The following is a 25,449-nucleotide window of genomic DNA, read 5'->3' as shown; positions in this document are numbered from 1 at the left end:
ATAAGGAAGTCATGGTTAAGTTCTAAACAAATAAATATGATGTCAGATGCTTACAGGTCATTTTTGTTATTTTAATAAACTGTAAACACAAATGTCATATGAAGACCAATTACTGCGAGGATAAAGGCCAACACTTCCCAAATTATATGTAAAGCATCATTTTACTGATTTTTTTAATAATAATATGAATAAAATGGAGAAAACATCTCATCTATGGAGGCTCCTTTATCCAGGTTCAGCTGAGGGAGACCATGATGCACTTCACTGCACTCATCTCTCACATGCTGTTTGTCACTCCACCACCTGGTAGCTTGAGGCAGCTCATCTGTTTGCCTTGGGCTACCATCCTCTCCAGGTTGAAAAAAAAATGGATGGAGCAGCGATGTTTTTGATGTGGATTGTAGGCATCACCAAAAATTTATTGTTCCAGTTGCTGAAGATGATTTACTAACCAGTGGAAACAAAACTAGCCTTTGTGAAACTTTATTGGGAGAAGATATGAAAAAAAAATGGACTTCCACTACTTCAGTATGGATCAAGATTCGTACGCCTGTAGATTTGTTTCAAACCCCGTGGACCCTCCCACCACACAGCACGTTTCATCCCTTGTTTTGCATTTTTACTGCTCAAGTGCATTTATTAATATCCAACGATGATAAGATGAGTAGAGACTTCATTTATTAGGGGTTTTGGCTATGGAATATGTGTCTTTCTCAAGTTTTATAATTCATCGTCATCACAGGAAGTCTGATGTTCAACATTTTCATTTATTTTCCTGCAGCTCAGATTCCCCATTCTGTAGTTGCCAGTCAGGTGAGGCAAAGAAGTGTAAACACATGACTTTGGTGTCATTTCGTATTTGAGTGTCATCTGTTTTGTGTGAACTGATGGGTGGCACTTCAAGCTCAGCATGAGTGCATTTCCTCGCCATGAGCGGACACCTCCATAGTTTTCACAGGGATGAGGAATCAGGCCACGGACAGCGAAAATAAGTGTGTACTTTACAGTACTGTATAAATTACAAATATTTTGGAAATGATCTTTACATTTTTGAGCAACCTAAAATCTGGGGTAAACCTCCAAATTGTGTGTTTCATGAAAAACAGGGCCCCCACAATAATAAAAAAAAAAAAGAAATGTCGAAAAATTGTTCAGCGAGGGCCGAACTGCAACTGGAGAGAAAGTCAGAGAGGCCAGCCTGAGATGGGTTGGACATGTCCAGAGGAGAGAGAGCGACTACATCGGGAGAAGGATGCTGAGCCTTGAACTGCCAGTCAGGAGACCAAGAGGAAGACCAAAGAAGAGGTTTATGGATGTTGTGAAAGAAAACATGAAGGTAGCTGGTGTGAGAGAAGAGGATGCACGAAATGAATTCTATGTGAATCTCATCGGACCTGTTCACATGCTGTGAGATTAGTAATGTGTGACCACCCATCATAAGTGTCACGTCATGTACGTCGACCATGACGATGGTTTGAAACGGATATTTTTTAACAAAATGTTGAGTTTGAGTTGGGATTTGTAAATTGCACTCTACTGAACTGGTGGTTAGGTAAGTGTATGCTGTTGAAAGCAGTATTAGCTCTGAAACTTGCTATACTCAGCTCCTCTCCTCTGTCAGCATCATTATGGCTCTTCACACCTGCATACTACAGTTTATTGCATACACGCACACACATGCAGGCGTATTTCTCATTTTGTCAGTAACTGTGCTGACCTCAGGTAATGGGGGAGTGCGGCGCAAAATGTACTGTCCTCCTTTGACGCACACACTCTCACACACAAACACATAGAATTTGAGCACAAAACAATGCATACACAAAAAGAGGCTAATGTCATGTAACAATTAGACTGAGAGTGCGAACACATTTTAATTGATTAGCCTGTCATTTCTGCATAACACACACAAGCATACGTGCAGCCACACATGCAATGAAATGAAAACGACCAAACATTTATGAGGGTTACTGTTAGGGCAATTCGCTATAGGAACATTTTTAAACATCTTTTCTATTCCCATATTGTCACTTAAACTCGCAATGCTAAACTGACAGATGGCGAAACGATGCGAACCAGAGCTAGTCGTTTATGAATACAGTGATACCTGGGCTTACGAACTTAATTGGTTCCCAGAAAGTGTGTGTAAAGCGAAAAGTGTGTTTTACACAGATTAATTTCCCATAGGAAACCTTTAAAATGAGAATAATCAATTCCCAGGTCCCCATAAATATAATTTTTGACTAAATAAGCCTTAAAACTGCACAAAATATACCTTATTTTCTGTATAATAAATGTCCTTGCCGATGACCATTTTGTGTTTGGGAGCCTTTTACTGAGCATCTTCATCTTTAAGTTCATAGAGTTGCTTGTTCTGTAGCCACAAGCGGGCATAAGACAGTGTCTTCTTGTGCTGGTCCCTAGCGCAGATACATCCAAATATATAACAAATCCTTGAAGACAAACAATGTATGCACTCAGAGAAAGGGTGTGTGGAAAAGTAGGCCATCAGTGGCGCAGTCGTGTGGTTTGGTGTTCTTCCGCCGAAAATTAGTCTGCCAGCCATTGTGGCGCTCCGTGTATTTCCCCAAAAAATAGTTTGTATGACAAGGATGAAAATGTTTCTGTAGTTCTTTTCTCAAAGAAGAACAGATGATGGCTGAAGAAACCGTTTCATCGATGGACCATTCCTGTACGACTAAGAGTTTACACAGACATTTTGTATGCCAAGATTATATTCTCGCGAATTTAACATTAATAAAGCGAAAAGTTCGTTAGCTAAAGCGCTCGTAAGACAAGGTATCACTGTAATTGGTTTGCATGTATACAAAAGTAAGTATAACAAAGTTCCCTCCAGGCCACATAGAAACAGTATGCATTTCATTCGAAACTGTTGAAATTACTGTAAACTATTGTAATTCTTACTTTGAGTCTGTGTTGCTATCTTTAAAAGCGCAACACAATATTTCAGACACAATTACGTTCAAGTTCAGTCTCCAGTTCTTTCGTAGGCGATAAACAGTAATGGGACAGGATATTATTGTCTCTCTATATTTACACTCAGGGATGAGTTACAAAAAAAAGAGGTTATAAATGTCTGAGTCCACAGGGGGAGAAAAAAAAAACACAAAGCATGAGATTATCACCTCTGTAAAAGAAAAGATATTTTTATAGTGTCAGCAACATTTTCATTTCATTTTGATGTTTGAAAAAAAAAAACATAAAAACCCAATTTGTGCTTTTATGCATAAACCCAACCGTCGGTGACAGCTAAATTTGATTTAGTCAGCACTATAGTCTTATTATCTTCAGTAGCAATATGTCAAAAAAATAACACCAAAAACACACACGGTGAGCCTAATGCTTCCCTGCAGCGTGTACACTTCTATGAGAGCGCGTGTTGTGTGTGTGTGTGTGTGTGTGTGTGTGTGTGTGTCCGTGCATGTGTGTTAAGATGAATTTTACATTTAGTGTGTCTCTTTAATGTCCAGGTATTTGTAGGGATACGAAATTGCAATCAGTCAGCAGTTTTAAACTTGTTATCTCTGCTGGCACTCGATCATAGATATTAAGAGTGATAAATAATGAACAAACACTCGTATTCCAGGGCCCCAGAGTGAGTGTGTTTGTGTGCGTACTAACAGGGGTAAGTGTTCTACTTTCAGTCTTTGTGTCCGTGCGTCTTAAGGGATCAGGATGATTGCGCTAACTTTTATGCTGACGTTCTTGTTTGTGTGTGTGTTTTTTTATGTATGTTTGCTTCAAGTGTTACGATGTTGAGGTGGCAGAGCTCTCTCAAAGCTACTGACCCAACAACAAGAGTTATACGGCATTTTAGTGGGCACAACTTCCTGCTGTTCGTTCCTTGTCATTGATGTTGTTAACAGCGGCAATGCTTGATCACTAGTTAGGATGCACTGCAGGGATTTCGATCTCATAACATTCGTTGCCCCACCTAATTTCCCTCGCGTATTTTTAAATGGGACATTCCAGAATGAAAACTTTCAGCGATGCCGTTTTCAGGCTTCTCAAGAGATACTCCGATGTCTAAAACATTTCAATGATGCTTGATATTCAAAAGAAATTATACGGCATCGCGAGTTATCACCGTGCACGCCATTCCAATTTTAAAGGCTCTTTATCTCTATAACAAGTACATTTTATATGGGGTGTGATAATAAAGAAATGAGACTGCCGCGGATGAGCTCATGACTCAATGCAATTTGGCAAACTGCTTATGTCACAGTGTTGTGCCTGAAGCTTTTATTCTGCAAACTGCTTGTTACAGCACTGGAGGTGTCACAATAATGGAGCTTTTGAGTGTGGATTGACTTTGGTCCTCGAGTCGTTGACATCCAGCGTCTACAACTAAGATATCTTTCAGGTGGAGTTGGCTTCTTTTGGTGAGGTGAATGACCTTTTCATGGAGGCTTCTGACTCACGTCTTTCTGACACTGACCCGCACTGTAAAGACACTTAAGAGGCGCGCCCTCAGTGGCTTCAGGTGATGCCTCCTCTACCTCCATCTGATCTTAGAAGGTATCATGTGTATTTCTGCTTCATGAAAAACATTCTTCCACTTCTGATTTGATTCCTCCTTCTACACATTGTCAATGTTTAATTCTTACCTCTGTAGTCTCCTTAATAGAAAATGAAAGATGGTTTAAAAAAAGTATTTGACCAAATCTGACCAATATGAAATTTTTACTCGGCAGAAATAGGCATGAACTGTCTGTCAGCAAAGTGTTTCAGCTCCATAATTACAGTTTCTCCGACTGGAGAGATGGCTTCCATGGGTAGTGCTGTATTGCGGCTTATACGGCCATGTAGGCACTGGAGGAGAATCCCATCTACACCGGTCAAAGCAGTGCGCAGGGGGGGGATCAGCTGCAGATTGGCTTTGGTGCTGTAATGGCTAAGCTGTGCTTCAGTGGATGAAGCAGTTTTAGATAGATACAAGTGTCCAGGATTTCTTGGAAATTGACTTAGGAAATGTTGTCATGTTACAGAAGAGCATGACTGCTGTCTGGCCGATGTGCTGAATGGCTGTCTTGTAGGATGATCATTGACCACTTGTCCATTTCCGCTGTCTACATCTAAGGGCATCGGGAAGGAATGATGAGGGGGCACATGTTTGAGTGATGCTAAATCTGGTTCCTCATTTTAACCAATCAGCTCCCTTCGGACATTTGTGTCTTGTCCAGTAAGATCTCATTTCCAGGTATAATAATAATACATTTTATTTCAGGCGTCTTTCAAAGCTCTCAAGGACACTTTACAGTCACAGACAAGCATCGATACAATAATAAATAAAATACAATTGTAAATAGAAACGAGACATAGAGCTACACAGGAAATGCAATTTTAAATAGGTGGGTTTTGAGATGGGATTTGAAGGTGAGAAGACAATCAATGTTACGAATGTTGGGAGGAAGTGAGTTCCAGAGTTTGGGGCAGAGGGGGGGGGGGGGGGGGGCACACAGGTGTAGCGAGGAAGAGGATCTCAGAGAACGAGAGGGAATAGAAATTTGAAGAAGGTCAGATAGGTATGGCGGGGCAAGGTTATGGATAGCTTTAAATGTATAAAGAAGAATTTTAAAGTTGATTCTATATTTGTATGTAAGTATGTATGTAGTTCCCTTATTTCTCTCAGTCTGTGTCGGTGCATTGTGGCTGTTGTAGTCACGTGCCATGGAAATATTGCATTCCCTTTTTTCAGTTTATTTCTGGAGAGTCTTAGACCCCCATGCTTTTTATGTCTGTTAGGACAGTGTTTTGATAATTCCTTGGACCTTGCTTGCTTTTTCTTTCTTTGAAAACAAATTTGTTTTGGGAGATTACGCCTGTTATGTTCTGACTCGCTTCTCTTGCTTCTCCATTTGGGTTTAGCTCTTGACTTCACACTGCGCCACTCAAACCCGCAGTTTTGTGACACTATCATAAAATGGGGACAAAAAGGAGAAAAATATAAAGAGACTGCAGGAAGAGCTCTCATCTAATTTTCAGATATATATAATGGACCCGTGATTACGGCATACGGCTAGTAAGGCTAGTAAGGCTAGTAAGGCTCCTAATGACCAATTTTGATGTCATGCGACATATTGCATGTAATTCTGGAATAAAAGTTATTACTGCAGAAATGCTGATGCTTGCTCGATTGTCTGACTGCATGTGTAGGAGAAACTTCTACAAGAAAAGTCTTGGAAAAATAAATACAATCGAATGAATGTTTTGTGTGTGTGCGTGCGTGCGTGTGTGCGGTAATCCAAATGGGATGCTGGTCTGAACATTTTCACTCTACAGACCGCACTGAGCATTTACTTTTTAGTGCTAATATATTGGCGCCGAATGTTATGCATTAAAAAAATTATCACCAATATTTTCATCTTCCTTATCAATTCATGTTATCCAAGAAAGGCTATCAAATGGAGTGTTTGTTTTTCCTGCACTCGTATAGACAATACAGCAGTTGCCTACTCTTTGATAATGTAAAAGTAGTCAGAATTTCAAACGACAAATAAATAAAAGAACTCAGAGTGAAGTTCACCATACGGCTGGTGTCAAGCCAAAAACTCTTCTGCAAACGATGGGGACATTTCAGTGCAATTTCAGCCTTTCCACTTGTTTGTGTCCGTGTGACCTTTATTCAACAAATTACTAACCAGACAAAAGTGCTGACAATGGCTTCCACTCTTTAATAATGGAATGTTAAGGATCGGATAAACATACTGTTTTTTTTTTTTTTTGTCCCTTGAAAAGTGATGATTTTGGAAGAAGCAGGTAGCGATTATATGTTTGCTTCCATAGCCCTGCACAGCAGTTAAAGGAGGAAAAACAAAACAACACACAGTCTGTTCAAGGAAACGTGCCTGCTAATAGAGTAACTAATGTACTACCCGAGGAAACCATGGTTACACACACAGCAGTAGTCTCTTGAGTGATGGCCTGTCCGTCTGTGAGTCCAGTCCAATCTCAAGCTTGATGATCTGAAGTACACTACCGCTCCTTGATGTGTGTGTTTGTGGGTGTACGTTTGTGTGTGTGTGTGTGTGTGTGTGTGTTTTGACCGCAAATGTGTCATACTTGAGATGTTTCGAACATGTTCATAAAAGCCATTATCTGTTCTCCACCCCCCAAGAAAAATCCCCTCCCCACCAAAACAACAAGAAAAACATATTTTACTTTTTTAAGTGAGTAATGACACAAATGTTCATTGAAAATGTAACTCCGCTATGAACTTCTTTCAATTATTATTTTTATTATTTGTTTTGTGCCCACCTTGGATAATGAACATAATGATATAAGGTAATTTACTATAAAGGTCAAATTAACCTGGCCAAAACAATAAATTATGCAGATTTTAATGGAAAATGTCACTACAATGATTTGATTCCACTACGACCTTTGCAGAATGTGTCAGTTCATCTTACTGTTTATTGTTTCAAACTAAGACAACAACATCCATGTTCATGTTAATGTTGTCGTCTTAGTTTGGTCATTCTTCATTGGATAATATTACCATAGAATTGGATGGGCATTTGTCGACATTTCCTAGATCCTAGGGTGTACCCTGAACCGGAGAGACTCCCGCACCTCCACGACCCTTGTGAGGATAAGCGGATTAGAAGATGGATGGATGGATGGATGGATGGATGGATGGATGGATGGATGGATGGATGGATGGATGGATGGATGGATGGATGGATGGATAAAAACACATGCTGTGGTACATGTGTCCATACAAGACCCACCAGGATTGTAATACCTGGTGAGCCAGGAAGTGTTGACAACCAACTGGCATGTGCTACACACTGATCTCCGCCATCCGCAGATGAGAGCTCTGTGCGTGCAGGGAGGGATCAATCATTTTGGACAGCAACTTCCAGGATTTGCCGCAGTGTCAAAACAACATCATAACACTTTGCCACCTGCCTTGTATGGTGTAAGTCCACCTGTTGTTGTCTCATGAAGACATTAACTCTTCAAGCTCTCAGAAAGGTTACTGTAATACTCTATCTGTAAAAAGATTTTGGTCCCGTGGCATTACGGTGCCATGTATCGAAGTAATTTATCCAACATATTCCACAGATCTCAAATACAATCTATGAAACTTGTCCGTGAATTCATTTGTCCTCTTCAAACTTACACATCATAAATACCCAATCATGACTACTCATTTCTGATGAGCACTCACCCCATCAAGACATTGCAAATTTCCCCATTGTGGGATGAATAAAGGTTTTCTGATTATGATAAGGACAAGGTATTTCAGAGCCACGTGTCGGAAAACAAACAAAATCAGCTTTGTGGAAATTACACGATTACAGACAAGGAATTGGATTGCTGCATATACTGTACATCTATTACCACTGGACGCCCAGTGGACGCCCAGCTCTGCAATATGTTGACTATTTTCACACTATTACCTTCATTGTTATGATGACAGTTGTTTCGCCCAGAAGCATGTGAAGTTTCAATTTAAAAACACAAGGATCGATGTAAATTACATTTTGAGGTACAAAGTTTATGCATCTGCCGTCTCTATTTCATGCCTATTACATTTTTCCAAATGCTCCCTTTTGTCTCTTACAATGGCAGATCACCCAAATTATTTGTGTCATGCATCTATGATGATACGTGAAGAGATGCTCGTTTTTAAAGTCACAACATGGCAGCCCCATTTCTCAAAGTAAGAAACCTTCAATTAAATTGCTCCGATGGCAATTCCCATTCGAACACATCCTCTTGGGATCATATTATGCTATCTGGGCATACACAGGTGCACCTCATTACATCCGAATATTGAAGGCATTTTTGAATTTTGGGGGGTAAAAAAAAGTGCAACTCACTTTCACAAGGTAGGGAAACCATGAAATATGATCACCCAGGAAGGTGTTATGTCTCCAGGCACATTAATCCAAAGTAGAGTGAAAGCAAACACATGGCACAAAATGATAACTGTAGCCGTAAGAGGATTGTGAAGCAAAACTGATTCAATAATTTGAGTGTGGTTCACAAGAAGTGTACTGAGGCTAAAATCAGTGCATAAAGCGCCATTGCGTGGGGATGTATCACGGAATGTGGCCAAAGGGCTGCATTCCTCGTGTCAAAGTACTCGCGAACCAGATACTTCAGAAGTGTTGCACCTACCCTAAGGAGAAACATCACTGAACTATTACCCAGTAGTGCAAGTCCTATTTTCAGATCAAAGTAAAAGTTCAACTACATTTGGGACTCAATGATACAAAACAGATACTGGAGAAGTGAAGAGGCCCATAGGCCAAATTAGTTAGCGGAAGCGTTCAAACAGAACGTTTCCACAGCTGCTGATGCAGGTGTTGTTCTCTTATGTTTTCTGATGTACAACTAATATTAGCATAGGTGCCCTACCAGCAACAGATAGCCTTCGCCTTCTTGATGCTTAATTGATTTACCAGCGGGATTTTGCACAAATACCAAAATCACAATTTATTGATGATAATGTCCCCGTGCTTCATTGACAAGCAAACTCGCTGGACCTAACTACAATTCATAGTGAACATAATAATTCAGAATATTTACTGAAACTGACTGACTCCACCCTCTGGAACACAGATGAGCTGAAGGCAACTATCAAAGCAACCTGGGCTGTAGTACCACCTCAACAGTGCTTTGTTGCAGCTTCAGCTGTTGTTAAAGCGCTATGTAAATCAATGTGGATTTTACTGTATTGTGTCATTCAAGGCTTATTGCCTTTACATCACACTGCATTGTTGCAATAATCCATGAAATAGGAGGAGACCATAAATGAATGATTAGAATTTTCACAAGGCTAACATTTCTATAGAACCATCATTTTCATGTATTCATGTCATTATCAAAGGGGGTGCTTGCCAGCCAAAGTCCACCTGATAACAAAGAGCACTCAACGCCCCCCCAATAATTTTCTCAGATTAATTTCCCAGTGAAGTGATGTTTTTTTTGTTTGTTTGTTGTTGTTGTTTTTTTTTGGGGGGGGGGGCAATGGGCCATTCCTGTCGGGACCGGCAGATGAGAAGCAGGCTGTAGTCCACAGGTGTCAAAGTCAAGGCCCGCGGACCAAATCCGGCCCGTCACATCATTTTTTTTTTCGGCCCGCGAAAGCAAATCAAACTTGTTAAATTCCATGATGATTGCTAAAATCTGAGCCAAAATTTCATATTTTTGGATGTCAACCACAATAAAAGTCATTATTCTTGACTTCAGATTTGAAAACGAGTTATTCATTAATTTGCTGTGTGCTCTATATGTAATATTTGAAGGGATTTAAACATTCTAATGGGTTCCCCAAATTCATAACAGCCCTCGAGAGGAAACCATAACTACAATGTGGCCCACAGAAAAAAAAATGACTTTGACACCCCTGCTGTAGTCTATGCCCTGCTCACATTGCAATGCAATGTACTGCATATTCTGTTGCTCTTGCATGGTCCTTGCTCAATTCATATGGACGTTCATACACTAATCAAAAGTCTTGAGAGTTGCTCAAGTCTCAAAAGTTGCATAGGTTGATCTCAACAGTTAGTTGGTGTCCATATCAATGCCTTGTTATATCTTCCAGGGTGCCATTGTGTTGTGTAAAGTTTACATGGATACTATATATTAATGGAGATGGTGGGGTGTCTTTGTAAGTGGATTCTTCCAAACTAATATATTCCTGCACAGTTTAGTTTTGAGAAGCTGTCACTGTCAGGTATTCTTGTTTCTCTCTTCCTCATTTTGGTCGCCTCATCTTTCCACATTAGACAACAAAAGCCCAATTGGTTCAATTCAATGGAAAACATCGACTCGTTCATTCTCTGAAGTCATTTATCTTTGTTTTTCATTGCAAGGATGTGTCCCAATAATTGCTCCAAAAGAATTACAAATAGTTCCTCGAAACCATCAACATATTGAAGGCTGTTTATTGTAGAAGAAAAAAAAAACAAGAATATAATTTTGCACCTGAGATTTTGAGGCTTCCGCACCTTTGCAATAGTTTTTGGGGGAATTTTATTTGAACAAAATCATATCTTTTCTCACTCCTGAACATCTTCTCCAGCTCCGTGTCATGTCTCATCATCACCCTTAACTCTCCCACCCCATCTCTCTCACGCTCTCAAGTTTTCAATTTGAAAAGCTTTGTTGGTTCATTGCACCGGCAGTTAATGATAATGTGCAAAAGAACCTTTCCACATTCAAAGTTCCTTTCACTACATTCAGTCATTTTCATCAATATATGTGAAAATTACTAAAAAAGCGATGTGCCCTAAAGTCAAACTGATTTGTAGCCATTGAGTGACACACCATTTGGCCTTTCAGAAGGAACCGAACAGTGACGAGTCCCTCATTATCACCTCATCGTGTAATTCAGACACGGGTGAGCTCAAATATTGGCAGTAAAGTCATTCTCTGGACTGTTGTCAAAGCTTCTGTCATTGCAGAATATTTCAAACATTTTTCTTATGAGACAGTAGAAAACAATGGGACTCATATCGTACCAGGTGGTTTCCCTTGATAAAAAAAGACTCATCATGCCAAAAATGTAATGAATATAACAGGTATTCTCCTGTGGCTATTCTACCAATCAACTACTGACCATACTCATCACCTCTCTGGCTCTAGGAAGGAATGGGCAATCTGCGAGTCACCAAAGAAGGGGTGAGGCTGGAGGGAGTGTCTGAGTTCCTATTGCCTTTATACGTCAAAGAGATCAAGTCACGAAGGGTAAGTGTTTAAAATTAAGATTTTGCAACTCACAACTGCAATGTTTCACTCATACAGGCATACTGTATGTATATGCAACACGAAGTAGAGAGATAGTACATGTGGACAGGAAAACTGGATTCAAAATCGTACTAGATTTATTTTTACTGTGGAGTAAACAGATACTATTTTATCAGGATTTTGTTGAATTTCTGTATATTTGTAAAGAAGTTGATGTCAACATGTCTGAAAAATAAATGTCAGTGTATCTCACTCATGAATACAATATTATTCAAAACATCTCCATCCATCAAACCCACACAGATTTATCAAGCTTTCTCTGAGTGGAAGTGGAGGCAACATGGACAATGGATGTCCACTTGTAGCAAGGCTGCATTTTTGCCCCAAGAATGGCAGTGACACACATAAAAGTTCGATGTACATTTACCATGCGATGTGAAAGGACAGAAAATCCACAATAAATTAAATAAATGTTTCATTACACTTCTCTTTTCTACCCACAGAGAAGCAAACAAATACACGCTCATTCGAACAGTGGCATGGCTGTGGGTTTTATTTATCTCCAATAAATCGTTACAGACAGAAAAAGCTGCTGATCCTGTCAGAAAACTTGGAGCCCAGATTCCAAAATCCCCTGAACCTTGGATTTATTGACAATAAGCAACAACAAAACCAGTCTTTCAATCAAAACTTCTGAACATTGCCCCAGCCATGAGATCTTCACAGCTCTAAGATATGATTACGCCATCTATCCATTGCACCATTATCAGTGGAAATTGCTTCAACGAATAATGGAACTGTGGAGGGTGTAATTGAATTCAATGTCCTTTCAAAGATCCTAGACATTTGGAGTAAAAACGGATTGTCATCCACCTTATCCCTCTCCAGGCATGACCACTCATATGAAGAAAGACGGGGAAAAAAATTAACATTACTGTAATAGTTGGAATTGGTCTGCTTTGTTATACCTGGAGGAGGTAACACATGTATTCTCCATTAGCATTGTAACAGGACTAACTCATTGCAATGGTTGGCAGCGTGCGCTGTGCGAGTCTTTTTAAGAGTTAAAAGATCACCGCCACCCCCACTTTTTTTGACAAATCAGCCTTGGCTGAGGTCTCCATTCTTCTGAGTGAAGTTATTATCCATCCATTATCTGTACGGCTTATTCCTCATTCGGGTCACGGGCGTGCCTGAGCCTATCCCAGCCGTCTTTAAGCACGAGACGGAGGACACCCTGAATTTGTTGCCAGCCAATTGCAGGGCACACAAAGACAAACAGCCATTCGCTCTCATACTGACAAGGAGGACCCGGAGAAAAACCACGTGGGCCCCGGGAGAACATGCAAAGTCCACACAGGGAGGCCGGACCGGGTCTTGAACTCATGACCTCTGCACTGTGAAGCCGGCATGCTAAACACTTGACTGGCGTTTACGTTATGATATTATCTTATAATAAAATAGCTTGTATGACAAATGCAGTGATAGTATTAGCATATCCGTAGAATGGAGAAGTAGCTTAAACTGTGAACCAAGAACAATAGGGATTTGTTAAGAATCTAGAATCACTGGATTGTTGGACAGACCTTTAAAATCACCAACAAAGCTTTGAAAGACCCAGGTTACGGAGCAAGGACGATGTGGACAAAGAATAAAGCTGTTCAGTGGCCAAAATGACTGCCAGCTCTTAGGAATCTCCTCTCAAACCAGTGCTTGTGGCCTCTCATACAAGTGCATGTGCTCTTTGACAATATGGGAGGATGGAGGCAGCTGGCAGAATCACCAGCTGGCAAAGCGGTTAAAGCTCCAGTCCTTGTCTTCTATTTTCAAAGTAAGAAGAGGAAAAATGTCTATTTGTACATTCAAATCATTTCACAAACGTAACCTTGTTATGCAGCCTTTGTCTCCGTTGAAGTCTTGTATTAGCTGCATTAATTTGTTTTTGGTCTCATTTGGGTGGCCTGCTGATCCAGTGGTTAGCAACTTCACAGTGCAGAGGTACCAGGTTCAAACCCAGCTGCGGCCTCCATATGGAGAGTTTGCATGTTCTCCTCAGGCCTGCATGGGTTTTCTCCGGGTACACCTGTTGCCTCCCACCTTCCAAAAACGTGCATTGCAGGCTGATGGAAATATAAAAGCGGTCCTTAGGTGTGAGCAGTGTGGTTGTTCATCTCTGTGAACCCTGCGATTGGCCGGTCAACCGGATCACGGTGTCCCCCGCCGATAGCCCAAAGCACACTGCCACGACTGGATTGGAAACTGAACGAATGAATGCTCTCAATGGATCACATTGGAGTATAGCATAATTTGAAAACGAACTCTACTGCAAATGGTGAAAAAGCACACACAGTTGTGACATCCTGAGAAAAAAAGGCCAGTAATCAAAAACATAAAACAATTGAGAAGTACTAATGTAGGCAGGGCACTATGTTAGCATTAACAGTGCGATAACAATTCCGAACGTCGCTTTCGTGTGTGGAGTTTGAATGTTCTTCTAATGTCTGCGTGGGTTTTGTCCCCAGTTTCCTCCTACGTTCCAAAAAGATGCATGGCAGGTTAATGGAAAACTCTAAATTCTCCCTAGGTGTGAGTGTGAGTGTGGATGGTAACTCATTTATGTGTGCACTGCGATTGGCTTGGAGTCAGTTCAGGTTGTCCCCCGCCTACTGCCCGAAGACAGTTGGGATAGGCTCCAGCAACCGCGACCCTCATGAGGATAAACGGATTAGAAAATGGGCTCCAGCAACAGAGACCCTTGTCAGGATAAACGGATTACAAAATGGATGGTTGGATATTACTGAGTAAAAAACAATTGGATTCGAATATAGATTTAAATTTTAAGATAAGAAAACCATTATTTGTCTCCCCATTTACAGCAGCAACATTGGAAAAGGGAGAAAGTTCAAGACAAGAGCATATAAACAAAAATGAATAGAAAATATAAGCATATTATATCGGTCCATCATAGCTTTTGTCTTATTTTTTTATTTAGATAAATATTTAAGATAAAGCAATCTTATAGATCTGTCTATGTACACTTACTGGATATAGCATTTCATCCCGTGTGTGTTTATTGCAATTATTTGGAATGCCGAAATAATTTTGATGATTTACAATAAAATTATTAACACACCAAAAGACAAATCAGAAAACAAAGGAAAAGTGGGGTAAGTATTGAGTGCAGGGGTTAGCGTCCATGATCATAGACCAGTCCCAAGTGGAAGCTTTAGTGGTCACAGTGCCAGCAAGGATGACAAAGAAGCCCTCGGCATGGATAGAGTCTCTAATTCTCAATTTGAGGGATAGAAAGAATCAGAATACCTTTATTCGTCCCACAATGGGGAAATTTGCAGTAAAGTAATGAGAAAAACTAGGGTGATAATGAACATAAACTGCATTTTACCTGTCACCAGTGACTTCTTGTTGCACTTCTTACACACTATCAAGAAAAATCTTGACAAAAATATGAAACAATAAATTAAAAAAGAAATGGTTTTTGGTGTGTGGGTGAGGGGATCCCAAAATCCTTGACTGTTCTTGATGTGGACAATTGTGGTGCAATCCTCTAGTGATTGCTCTAACACAAGCCCATCCTCTGTGAGTATCACATCCATTGCCTAACACTGCCTCTTACTGCCCAGTCCGCATGTAATTGTCCCCAAAGGGACCACATAACAACCTTTCCCACTGCAAGACATACAAGACTTCAATGCTTTTCTTTTTAAGTTTCTTTGTTTGTTGCCTTTTAGTCTGCTCTTTTTCTTCCTCCCATGATCTATGACTACACCACCCCCATCCCCCTCCACCACACAAATATCACTTATTTTCTGTCTTTCGTCTTGAGTTACAGGGTTCTCTCTCACCCATAGTGTGATACAGCCTCTCGAGAGACTGTCCTATTTATGTGGCGTCGACTGCCGGGATAAGGGCTTCGCTTCTTTGGTGGAAATCGCTGTCACAGACAGATCCGATAGGATAGATGTTAGCATGCTGTGAGTGGGGGGTGATTTATGAAAGGAGTGTCTCTGTGGGTGTATCGCAATATGACAACACTTACACATCATGCAAAAGATGAGGTAAGGCGGAAACTGCTTCAATTGGTAATTAAAAGAACCTCTTCCCGCAAGCAGCGTCCTCTGTCGCAGCTTCAGGCTAGACTGGAACGTATTGCTGATGAATGAAAGTGGCAGGATAACTTCATTTATGCTCTTATCAATTATACAGTAAAGTCTCGTTATATCGATATCGGATATATCGATAGTCCCGGTTATATCGATACTATTTCTATGCACGCACGGAGAAAATTACATGCAAACAGGGTCGGACATATCGATAGTCCCGGTTATATCGATATTTTTTCGGACTCCCTTGAATATCGATATCACGAGACTTTACTGTAGTTATTCTTCCCTCACTGCGTACTTTTCAGTGTTCTTCCCTTGGATCATGAACTTGTTGAAACTTCTCCAACTTTAAAGCTATAATTGAACGGTGGGACTTTCTAATGGAACATTTGGCAGCTCACACTTTGGTGGTCCCTTGGTGGTTGATTTTAACTTTGAAACATTGTAAACAATAAGATGCAAGCAGACACAAGCAGAACTCATTTTAGGAGGAAGGTTTAAGGCTGTGATAGTTGTGAAATTGTAACACGTGTGACTATAATTGTGGGTTTTATTTGGACTTTAATTGCACATGATCAACACTAACTTTCTCTCACAGGAATTGGAACAAGCTTGTTGTATTTCTTTTGTTGTTATTCTAGCTGAATGGTTCTGGTGTTGGAAAAGACATTTGAAAAACCACCTGTCGACCACCTCTGACCGGCTTGTAACAGCATGGTGGTGAATTCACTTTCACATTTTTTTTTTAACAAATTGGGACTTCCATTTCTTTATGAAATAGGAACTCAATTCATCAATTACATATGCAATGCTGGTTAAGGATAAGTAATGTTATAAAAAGTAGATAACAAGTAATGTTACACTGACACTTATACAACATCTGCTCTTCCCATATGTAATAAAATTAGAATCATCGGACAAATGACCACAAAACCGATCGATTTGCCATTAAAGGGTTTGAATTGCTTTCACATATCATGCACATTTTCACAAATATCATCTGATCGTGATTGTAGCCATTAATCTGAGCATCTCGAATAATATGAATATTTTCTACTTTTGTGTATGGCTGTGTGGGGGCGTGTGTGTGTGTGTGTGTGTGTGTGTGTGTGTGTGTGTGTGTGTGTGTGTGTGTGTGTGTGTGTGTGTGTGTGTGTGTGTGTGTGTGTGTGTGTGTGTGTGTGTGTGCGTGTGTGTGTGTGTAATTTTAGAGAATTATCACAAATAACATTATTTCAAATCCCAGTCCAATCAAATGTCGGCGATATCATCCCCGAACAACTCATGAATCCTTGGGGCACTAATTGCTTGAGATTCAGAGATTACACTCCTTTTGCCGGATGCTTTGACTCCCATTCAAATCCACAATTTAGATCATATTTAGGTTTGGCAGCAATATCTCTGCATTTAAATTAAGCCTTTGAGAAAATCCTATTTTCTAAATTCTGTTAAATTTTAAGTGAATGCCATGTAATTCTTTAAGATGTCGTGTCTTACCTCCATCCCTCCTACTGATAAACAATTTATTCAAATGAAGCTGTTCATCAACCTTGTGCATTCTGTGTGACATTTTCTTTCTGAAGACTGAAGATAACAATTATTGCAACATACTGTAATAAGTGTTAAATTGCTAGAAATTGAGAACTTTGCTCCATACAGGCACAACTGGTTAGGTTGTCCGTTTTCCCAGGGTTTCCAAGACCCCAACAAGATTAAGAATAGATCAAACAAGAAGTTGACTCTTGCACCGTTGATACATTAAATATTGAGCAAAAATAAAGAAATAAATACAGACATATTTTCTTCAAGACCAACCTGAGAAGTGTCCAGTATGTGGTTTGTTTCTCTGCATGTTGAGTCACTCACTGCCTCCACAGTCAAAAATTTAGAGTTCGTCAGTATCAGACACAGTCAGGAGTCTTGTTTAAAAAAAAGGGGGGAAAATGCATTAACATTTTACAACATTTTTTTTGAATGTCACAAGAATGGAAGTCATATGAGCCTTTCAGGGGTTAGTGAAGAGATAAAATGAAGTCGAATATTAATCATGTACTCCTGCCAGCCTCTCTCTCAAGGGTCACTCACATCCTTCAAACGCTACAATAAATACCACAATCTTAAATCTTGTCTGGAGAAAATGTTCCGACCATTTTTCAAAAAAATGTGATTAATGGGCGGTTGAAATAAATGAATTTCCAGAAATCTTCTCCAAGAAATGTTTTACACAATACATCCGATTCTGGTAAATCAAATTATGAAAATACAAATAGATATCCATCTTAAAAAAACTGGATGCAAAGCATCAAAATCTCAACTGGTTGACAAAACAATAAAAAAAGCAATTGTCTTACCACCTTCCTTCAAACATATTGTCACAGATGTCTTTGTACCCGTAGTACAGATGTCTGAGGTCATTATGGTCTTGCTTCACAATGAAAAGATACATGAGAAATGATCTCAAAACAATAATATTGTGCTGTCTTCAAGGATGACTGTGTTATTTGTTTGGGTTAATGTTCTGGCTTGAAGGCATTCAAGATAATAAAAGACAAGGTCAAATCACCAGAGGAATAATCGGTTATTGTAGAATAAAACACAGGGACATGAGTGAGGGGCTCTATTAACTCGTAAGGCACGACAATACTATATCTACAACACTGTTACAAAATGCACACGTGACAGCATTTGAATACCTTCCAAATTCCCGATCAGATGATAGATACAGAGATTTGGAGTGTAAAATGAACTATACTAGTTGTACTGTGCCTTTAATTTATATTGATCTGTGCAATTGTGGTGATGAAATATGCATCTTCCAAAGTTGTATTCATTTCATTAAGTTGTGTTCAGCTCATTATTCTGTTTAATTATGTGAAAGCTGTATTCAGTTTTCAGTTTTTATTGATGGGCTTGCTCACCAAGACAATATTTATACTCAATGGAGGCCCAACCTGTGCCTTGTCATATTTGTTGTCCAAAAAATATTCCCTATAGTCATTAGAACCGGGTGAAAATACTCATCTCAGTGGCAGGTGGGGAGGGACCATGATAAAGGAATTCCTTATTTTGGTTGACAGGGCATCGAACCAAATTTTTAGATACGTAAATAATATATAACACATCATTTTGGTGTTAAGAATCTCAGCATGTGGGAATGTTTCTCTTCATTTCTGCTGTTACGTGACTGGTGGGTACCAAAACAAGACATAAGTGCTGCCCAACACAAGTCCATTACTTATTCAATAGTGCTTGCAAATTTTCCAGAATGAAGAGCAATAGAGGGAGACTGCAGGCTATTTAATCGCTCACCGTTTGATTGGTATTTTTTACTCTGACTCTAGCAACAACTATAATCAAGTCGAAACAGATTTAATTACTGTTTGATTGCTATTCTGTTTTTTTTTACTCTGACTGTAGCGAGAACTATCGTCAAGTCTATTGAGATCAATTTTAACCAGCCTGCCTGCCTGACCCAACCAACTCATTTATTACTTGCTGATACATTATTTAGAACACAGGCAGACGCTACTGGGTAGTTAGAGAAATGATTTGAAAGATATTCCATACATGAATTCTATTTATTAATTTTTAAAAGTATCTTATCTAATTAAATGCATTCACAGGTATTTGAATTTAACTGACAGAGGACATTAATTATGAATATATAAATATATAGCTCTCAAGTGTCCTTGAGAGCTTTGAAAGGCACTTAAAATGAAATGTATTATTATTATTATATATTTTCTACAGGAACACAGTAGAAAAAGCATTGGCACTCCTTCTCTGTCGTCATACCAAGTGTATGACTCTTGAGTTTTCCAGAAATTACTTCATGCATCTGACTGATCTACAATACCTGTCTTCTTCTTTTCCTTTCGGCTTTTGCCTTCGGGGGTCGCCACAGCGAATCAGTGTCTTCCATCTAACCCGATTTTGTGCATCCTCATCTCTCACACCAGCTACCTTCATGTCCTCTTTGACAAGATCCATAAACCTCCTCTTTGGTCTTCCTCTTGGTCTCCTGCCTGGCAGTTCAAAGCTCAGCATCATTCTCCCGATATAGTCACTCTCTCTCATCTGGACATGTCCAAACCATCTCAGTCTGGATCCTCTGACTTTTTCTCCAAAGCCTCTAGTATGGGTTGTCCCTCTGATACATTCATTCCTGATCTGATCCAACCTGGTCACTCCCATAGAAAACCTCAACATCCAGCTCTGCTTCCTATCTTTTCTTCAGTGGCTCTGTCTCCAGTCCAAACATCATAGCTGGTCTCACCACCGTTTTATACACCTTTCCTTTCATCCTAGCTGAAACCCTTCTATCACACATCACACCTGACATTTTTCTCCAGCCGTTCCGGCCTGCCTTGCACCCATTCTCAAACTCATATCTTTGTCAGCTAAATTGCAGACCCAAGTCCTGTTGTAGACAAATGTTCTTATGTCCCATGACTACCTCAAGAAGACCTCATAGACAAGATAAAGCTAACGAAAGCCTAACCAAGAGAAACAACAGCAGTGGTGACCGTTACGCACAACACACTCAAGAAAATGGGGTTAGCCCAAAGCAGCTGACTCCCAGAGCCAATCGTAAGGCACACATAGACAGACAAGGTAAAAGCTGTTATTAGGCTCATGTGCAGTCATGCCCCGAGGCTATGATGATGAACCAACAGTCAACATCTCACTGTTTGCACGCTAATTACACTAAGTGCCCGAGGCACCCAACCCCGTGCCTGCATCTATAATCAATGGCAAATCAAATTATGAAGTGACCTTGTGTTGTTGTGGCTCAAAGGGGCCTGTAACGTTTTTACAGTATACGTTGATACTGCCTTGCTTCTTTTGCGTAAACAGAAAGGTAGAGATGAGTGAAAACAGTGCAACGGTAAGTGAAGTGAGTGGGCATAAAAATATAATTTTATTGTGATTCTTTCCGGTCCGTTGCCACACTTAGCAATGCACATGGATGAATGGGGTTCTTTAACTGACAGGATGGCACTTTTGTGAAATTGCTTCCCTCTGAGATATTCTAAATGCTGCATTCAAAATTGAGATGGGGCGGACATATCCCACTTTGAACATCAAAGTTCCGATCTAAAAAGAGCAACAAAACATATGATGATTTTTTTTTCAACTTTGACATTACATTCACCGATTATTGTGACGTATTCATGACCAGCTTGTTTATACTATTCAGATTAGTCAAGATTTTCAAATGAACTCCAAAATGAATACAATATAGATCAAGAATCAGTTTCCTGGCGACCAGTTCCAGATGTACCATATCTCAATGGCAAGGGGTCGGGAACCTTTTTGACTAAGAAAGCCATAAAAGCAAAATATTTAGAAATGTTTTTCTGTCTTATTTAAAATATTTGTTTGATAATACTCACCATTAATATGAATGGTTTTCTGTTCCTCATTGTTGGTAAAAATCCAGCCAAACTATTAGAATGAAAGTCGACTTGCAGGTTACTGCTAGTTAGCCTGCACAGTGCTCATGAAGTCGCTTGCTTTCTGCTGTCTCTCGCAGAAGTATATTGATGCTAACATTAGCATGGGGCTTGCCAAAGTGCCACTGACATTCAACTGTTTCATTTGAAATTAGAATCACGGCAGAACCTGTTGTCCCCACAAAGGCGAATTCTTCGGTCCAATCAACCTGAAGTGTCCAATATTAGTCATCTTTTTTATTCGTCGAGCTTATTCAAAATGGGGCGTTTACCTGTTTCGACATCAACGGCACTGAGGTCAGTACCATCCAATCAAAATTGCGCTTTCTGCCAACTGCAGCCCAAACAGGAAATGAACAATGTAAAAGCGAGTATACGTATTTAGTTTTATCTGCGAGTCAGATGCAATCATCAAAAGAGCCATACATGGCTCGAGAGCCATACCTGAATGTTCCCGACCCCTGCTCTTTTGTGTTAACTGTACAATAGATATTGTGATGTCACGAGAGGCTGTGTCCTGGAGGGGAAATACATCCCCCTAAGATGGCTCCACCTAAAGAGAGTCTTGGCCCCAGCTGGTGGAAGGCAGCAATTCAAACCACACACCTGCGGCTGATCACGGCTTGATTGGCAGGCAAGGCTCTTAAGGCAGAGAGTCTCTGAATGAGGAGCTTGGGGAAAGACAAGCTCGGTTGCTGTGCTCTGTGAAGAAGTTGATTGCTGCGTGGAACTCATTGCCAGTTGGGACCCCACGACAGGACACTGGATTTGGACCTTGCTAAAGGTGGCTAGGCTACATGAGGAGGACGTCAAGAGGGGTGAGGCCTAGAGACTCTTGGAAAAGAACCCCGTCTTCAGTTTTACCTCAGAAGAGACTTTATTTGGATTTAAGTATTGGAAGAGACACTATTCAAACCTTTGTTGCTTGTGAATTCCCCCCGAAACCCTTGATTAAAACCTTTGTTTGTATCCAAACCTGTCGTCCATTGCACTTCTTGTCCTGTCCCGCTGAGAGCTAGCCTCTCATGACATCACAATATATGCAGTAATACTAGTAACAATCCACCAACTGTGAAAATGTGCCGTATATTCAGCGAAGTCGGTCGTGATACACACTTAAACACAATGTGACTGGCAGAAGAACGTTTGAATCGTTTTAGCATGGAAAGCTTCCAAGCTTGTAGGAACAGTTTAGGGAATGACCTGTTATGTTTCAGGGAAACAGCTTGTGCACTCGTGCGCAAAGCAAGAGCCATAATAGCACGCTTGGATGACTTTAATTTGGAAGAACTTGACTGAACACCTTTGGGTTTGCACCGCAGTCGAGATTGTGATCTTGGCCCTCAGTCAGGTGTAACAAAATCAATGACCTCACAAAGGTGGGACGAAACTCCCGCTGAGACACTTTACCACATTTTGTCAAAAAAACTTCGTGTAAGTGTGGAAACAATGGTGGCTGTAGTGTGGTGTACAAATTCTAGAATAAAGAGTATGGAAACACCATTTACTTTAAAGGTACAAGATATTATGAGTTTTGAATCGACACCCAAAGGTGCTCTTTCGGTGTCACATTTCAGTTGATCAAACTGAAGTTGGGATATTGTAAACTGCATAAGATGCTGTTACACAGTTGCAACTGTTTTTGCTGCATTTCTGCATACCATTTCTCCACGTGTGTGTGTGCGTGTATGCATGTGTATCTGTATGCGTGTGGCTTCTGGAGGATATTTCTGTCTTGAGTCATAATATAAAACCTAGCCGTCCTCTTATCACAAGATGTGATATGTTATGAAGAAATGCTCCAGGCTGCTTTGGTAGCATACACTCATATTTTTTAATCAGTGCTATTTTACACGAAAGGATTGTTTGTGAATGTGCCGTTGAATTGTGTTGAGGTTTATCTGAGCTAGACTCATCTGTAGTCATTGTGAAGCCGAGCTAAATGGGCCTCAGATCTGTTGACAGTCAGATTAGAAGTGTTTGTGTGTCCTTGTTCTAGTGTCAATGACAAGAAAATGTGGGATTTCTTAGTTTTATAGATTTTTTTCCTCTCATTTTAAAGGTTGGTGTGGTCTTCCATTTGTATTTGGAATAAAAGCACGGTGTTGGAAAAAAAAGAAAAGATTGATGCCAGAAAATTTGATTCATAAATGCATCTGCTGTTTTTGGAGATGCATACGTGAAGCCCAGCTATACTGAAATGAAGTATGCCAATTCCCATGGCTGAATAAAATTAAATGAGTTGAGTAGGTTACCCATTTGTTAAAAAACAGATTGACTCATGTCCTAAAGAGAAATTATGCAGTTTTTTTAGAAAGATGAACGGATCTTGTTGTTTTCTGGTCTCAGGCCGCAGACGGTACACCCAGCCTTTCCCATCCTCTAAAGAAAATTAAATAGAGGAGTACATTGAAGTACAGGTAACAGAGTGTTGGGTGTCTGGATCAGAATACTTGAATAGGTCATGAATGGATCCTTTGCTTTGATTATTTTCAATGAACTGAATCGGATGATTAAAAAAAATGTCATTCCCATCATGAGTATGCAGACAGATCGCTGCACCCTATTCCAATAATGAACTCATAGGGTGACATCAAAAACACGGTTTCAGAGGCTAAACTAAAAAATAAAGAGGTATACTGCACACATCCAAAGTGCCACTCAGCATTGATACCTTTACAGAAACCTTGCTTATGTGATCCAACCCAGAGCAAATATATGTGCATTATATTTTGATGGTGCCCGTCACCACATTAATTTTGGACTGCACAAAACAAATACATGAAAAACCAGTTTGATCGGGCTTTGAAAACGACTATTGGTCATTCGTTCCCGGATTTGTAGCGATAATGTATTGTTGCACATGCTCCTTTAATGAGAAGGAGCAGAGAATCTGCTATCTGATTACTTGACATTAGAAATGCATTAATTGCTGGTACCTCATTTTCACTTTATAGGAGATGCAATTATGGTGACTTAATTTATCCTCCCACCATTCACATTGTTTGGTGTCAAGCAGGTGCTATACAAATAGGAATTAGTGTCTGCTTAATATTCATTATTTACATTTGCATGTGATTGCTTAATGAAATAAGATTTTCCATATGAAGTCATGGTTCGAAATGACTGAGCAATGCACAAAGTGACTGGCATCAGGGCCGCTCATGTGCGCTGCCCGTTGAGCTGGAATGAAGTGCGAGAACATTACATCTGTCAAGCTGCACAAAGCAACCATACGCTTGAAACAGAGTGGAAAGATAATACAGTGAAGCCTATCCCACGCCCTGCTGAAAATAATTAATCCAGTGCTCACCCTTTGGGGTGCGCAGAAGATGCGCAGGGTGCATCAAAATCATTTTGTTTTTCTACCTGAGTGACTGTTGCGTGCACATTTGTGTGTTTGCGATGAGCTGCGTTACCATGTACATGACCTTAATTAAAAACTCTAATTACTGTGTGTGAGTGTGTGTTTGTGTGTGTGTGTTTGTGTGTGCTTGTTACTCACCAGTCAAATGTGCCATTCTGTCTTTGCATGCTTGTGTGTACGTATTTGCTTGATGTAGTTTCAGAGGCGCAAGCAAAACGTGTTGCCTTCCCTGTTTTATTTGAACTCATAAGTACCTTAAAAAAGAGAGAAAGATGATATAAAGTTTAATACATACATACATACATTTTCCAGACCGCATAATACTCATTAGAGTCGCGGGGGTGTCTATCCTAGCTGTCTTTTGGCAGTAGGCGGGGGACACCCTGAACCAGATGCCAGCCAATTGCAGAGAAAAACAACCATATTCACTCCGAAGTACAATTTAGTGTTCCATTAACTTGCCATGAATGTTTTTGGAATGTGGGAGGAAACCGGAGGAAAAAAACCCACGAGGGCTCGGGGAGAACATGCAAACTCCACACTGGCAGGCCGGACCGGGTCTTGAACTCATGATCTCTGTACTGTGAAGTCAAGAAGTGTGCTAACCAATCGATACCGGGCCGCCTAAGTTTAATACAGTATTGTAGAATCTAGAAATTCTTTCATCCAAACTGAATATAAACGTTGTGACATTATTTGTTAGGTATAATGTCAAAAAGAAATACTGCATATTCATCACGGGATGTGTTTAGTCATTAATGTCGAAATAACCGACAGTTAT

At 40.1% G+C, this 25,449-nt stretch overlaps 1 protein-coding gene across 2 annotated transcripts in view; it reads left to right on the top strand.

The window, feature by feature from the left end:
* sgcz (sarcoglycan zeta) overlaps positions 1 to 25,449 on the top strand; it is a 160,489-nt gene that overhangs the window by 102,448 nt on the left and 32,592 nt on the right. For both annotated transcript variants that reach the window (XM_089006548.1, XM_089006547.1), the window contains one exon: positions 11,620 to 11,721. In XM_089006548.1, coding sequence (XP_088862674.1) covers positions 11,620 to 11,721 — 102 coding nt within the window. The remainder of the gene's footprint in view (positions 1 to 11,619; positions 11,722 to 25,449) is intronic.

This window comes from Hippocampus bargibanti, linkage group LG10 (genome assembly GCF_051943395.1).
Source record: "Hippocampus bargibanti isolate YZ-2025 linkage group LG10, ASM5194339v1, whole genome shotgun sequence".
Classification (NCBI taxonomy): domain Eukaryota; kingdom Metazoa; phylum Chordata; class Actinopteri; order Syngnathiformes; family Syngnathidae; genus Hippocampus; species Hippocampus bargibanti.
The sequence above is the reverse complement of the archived record's forward strand: the minus strand, read 5'-3'. Positions and strand labels throughout refer to the sequence as shown.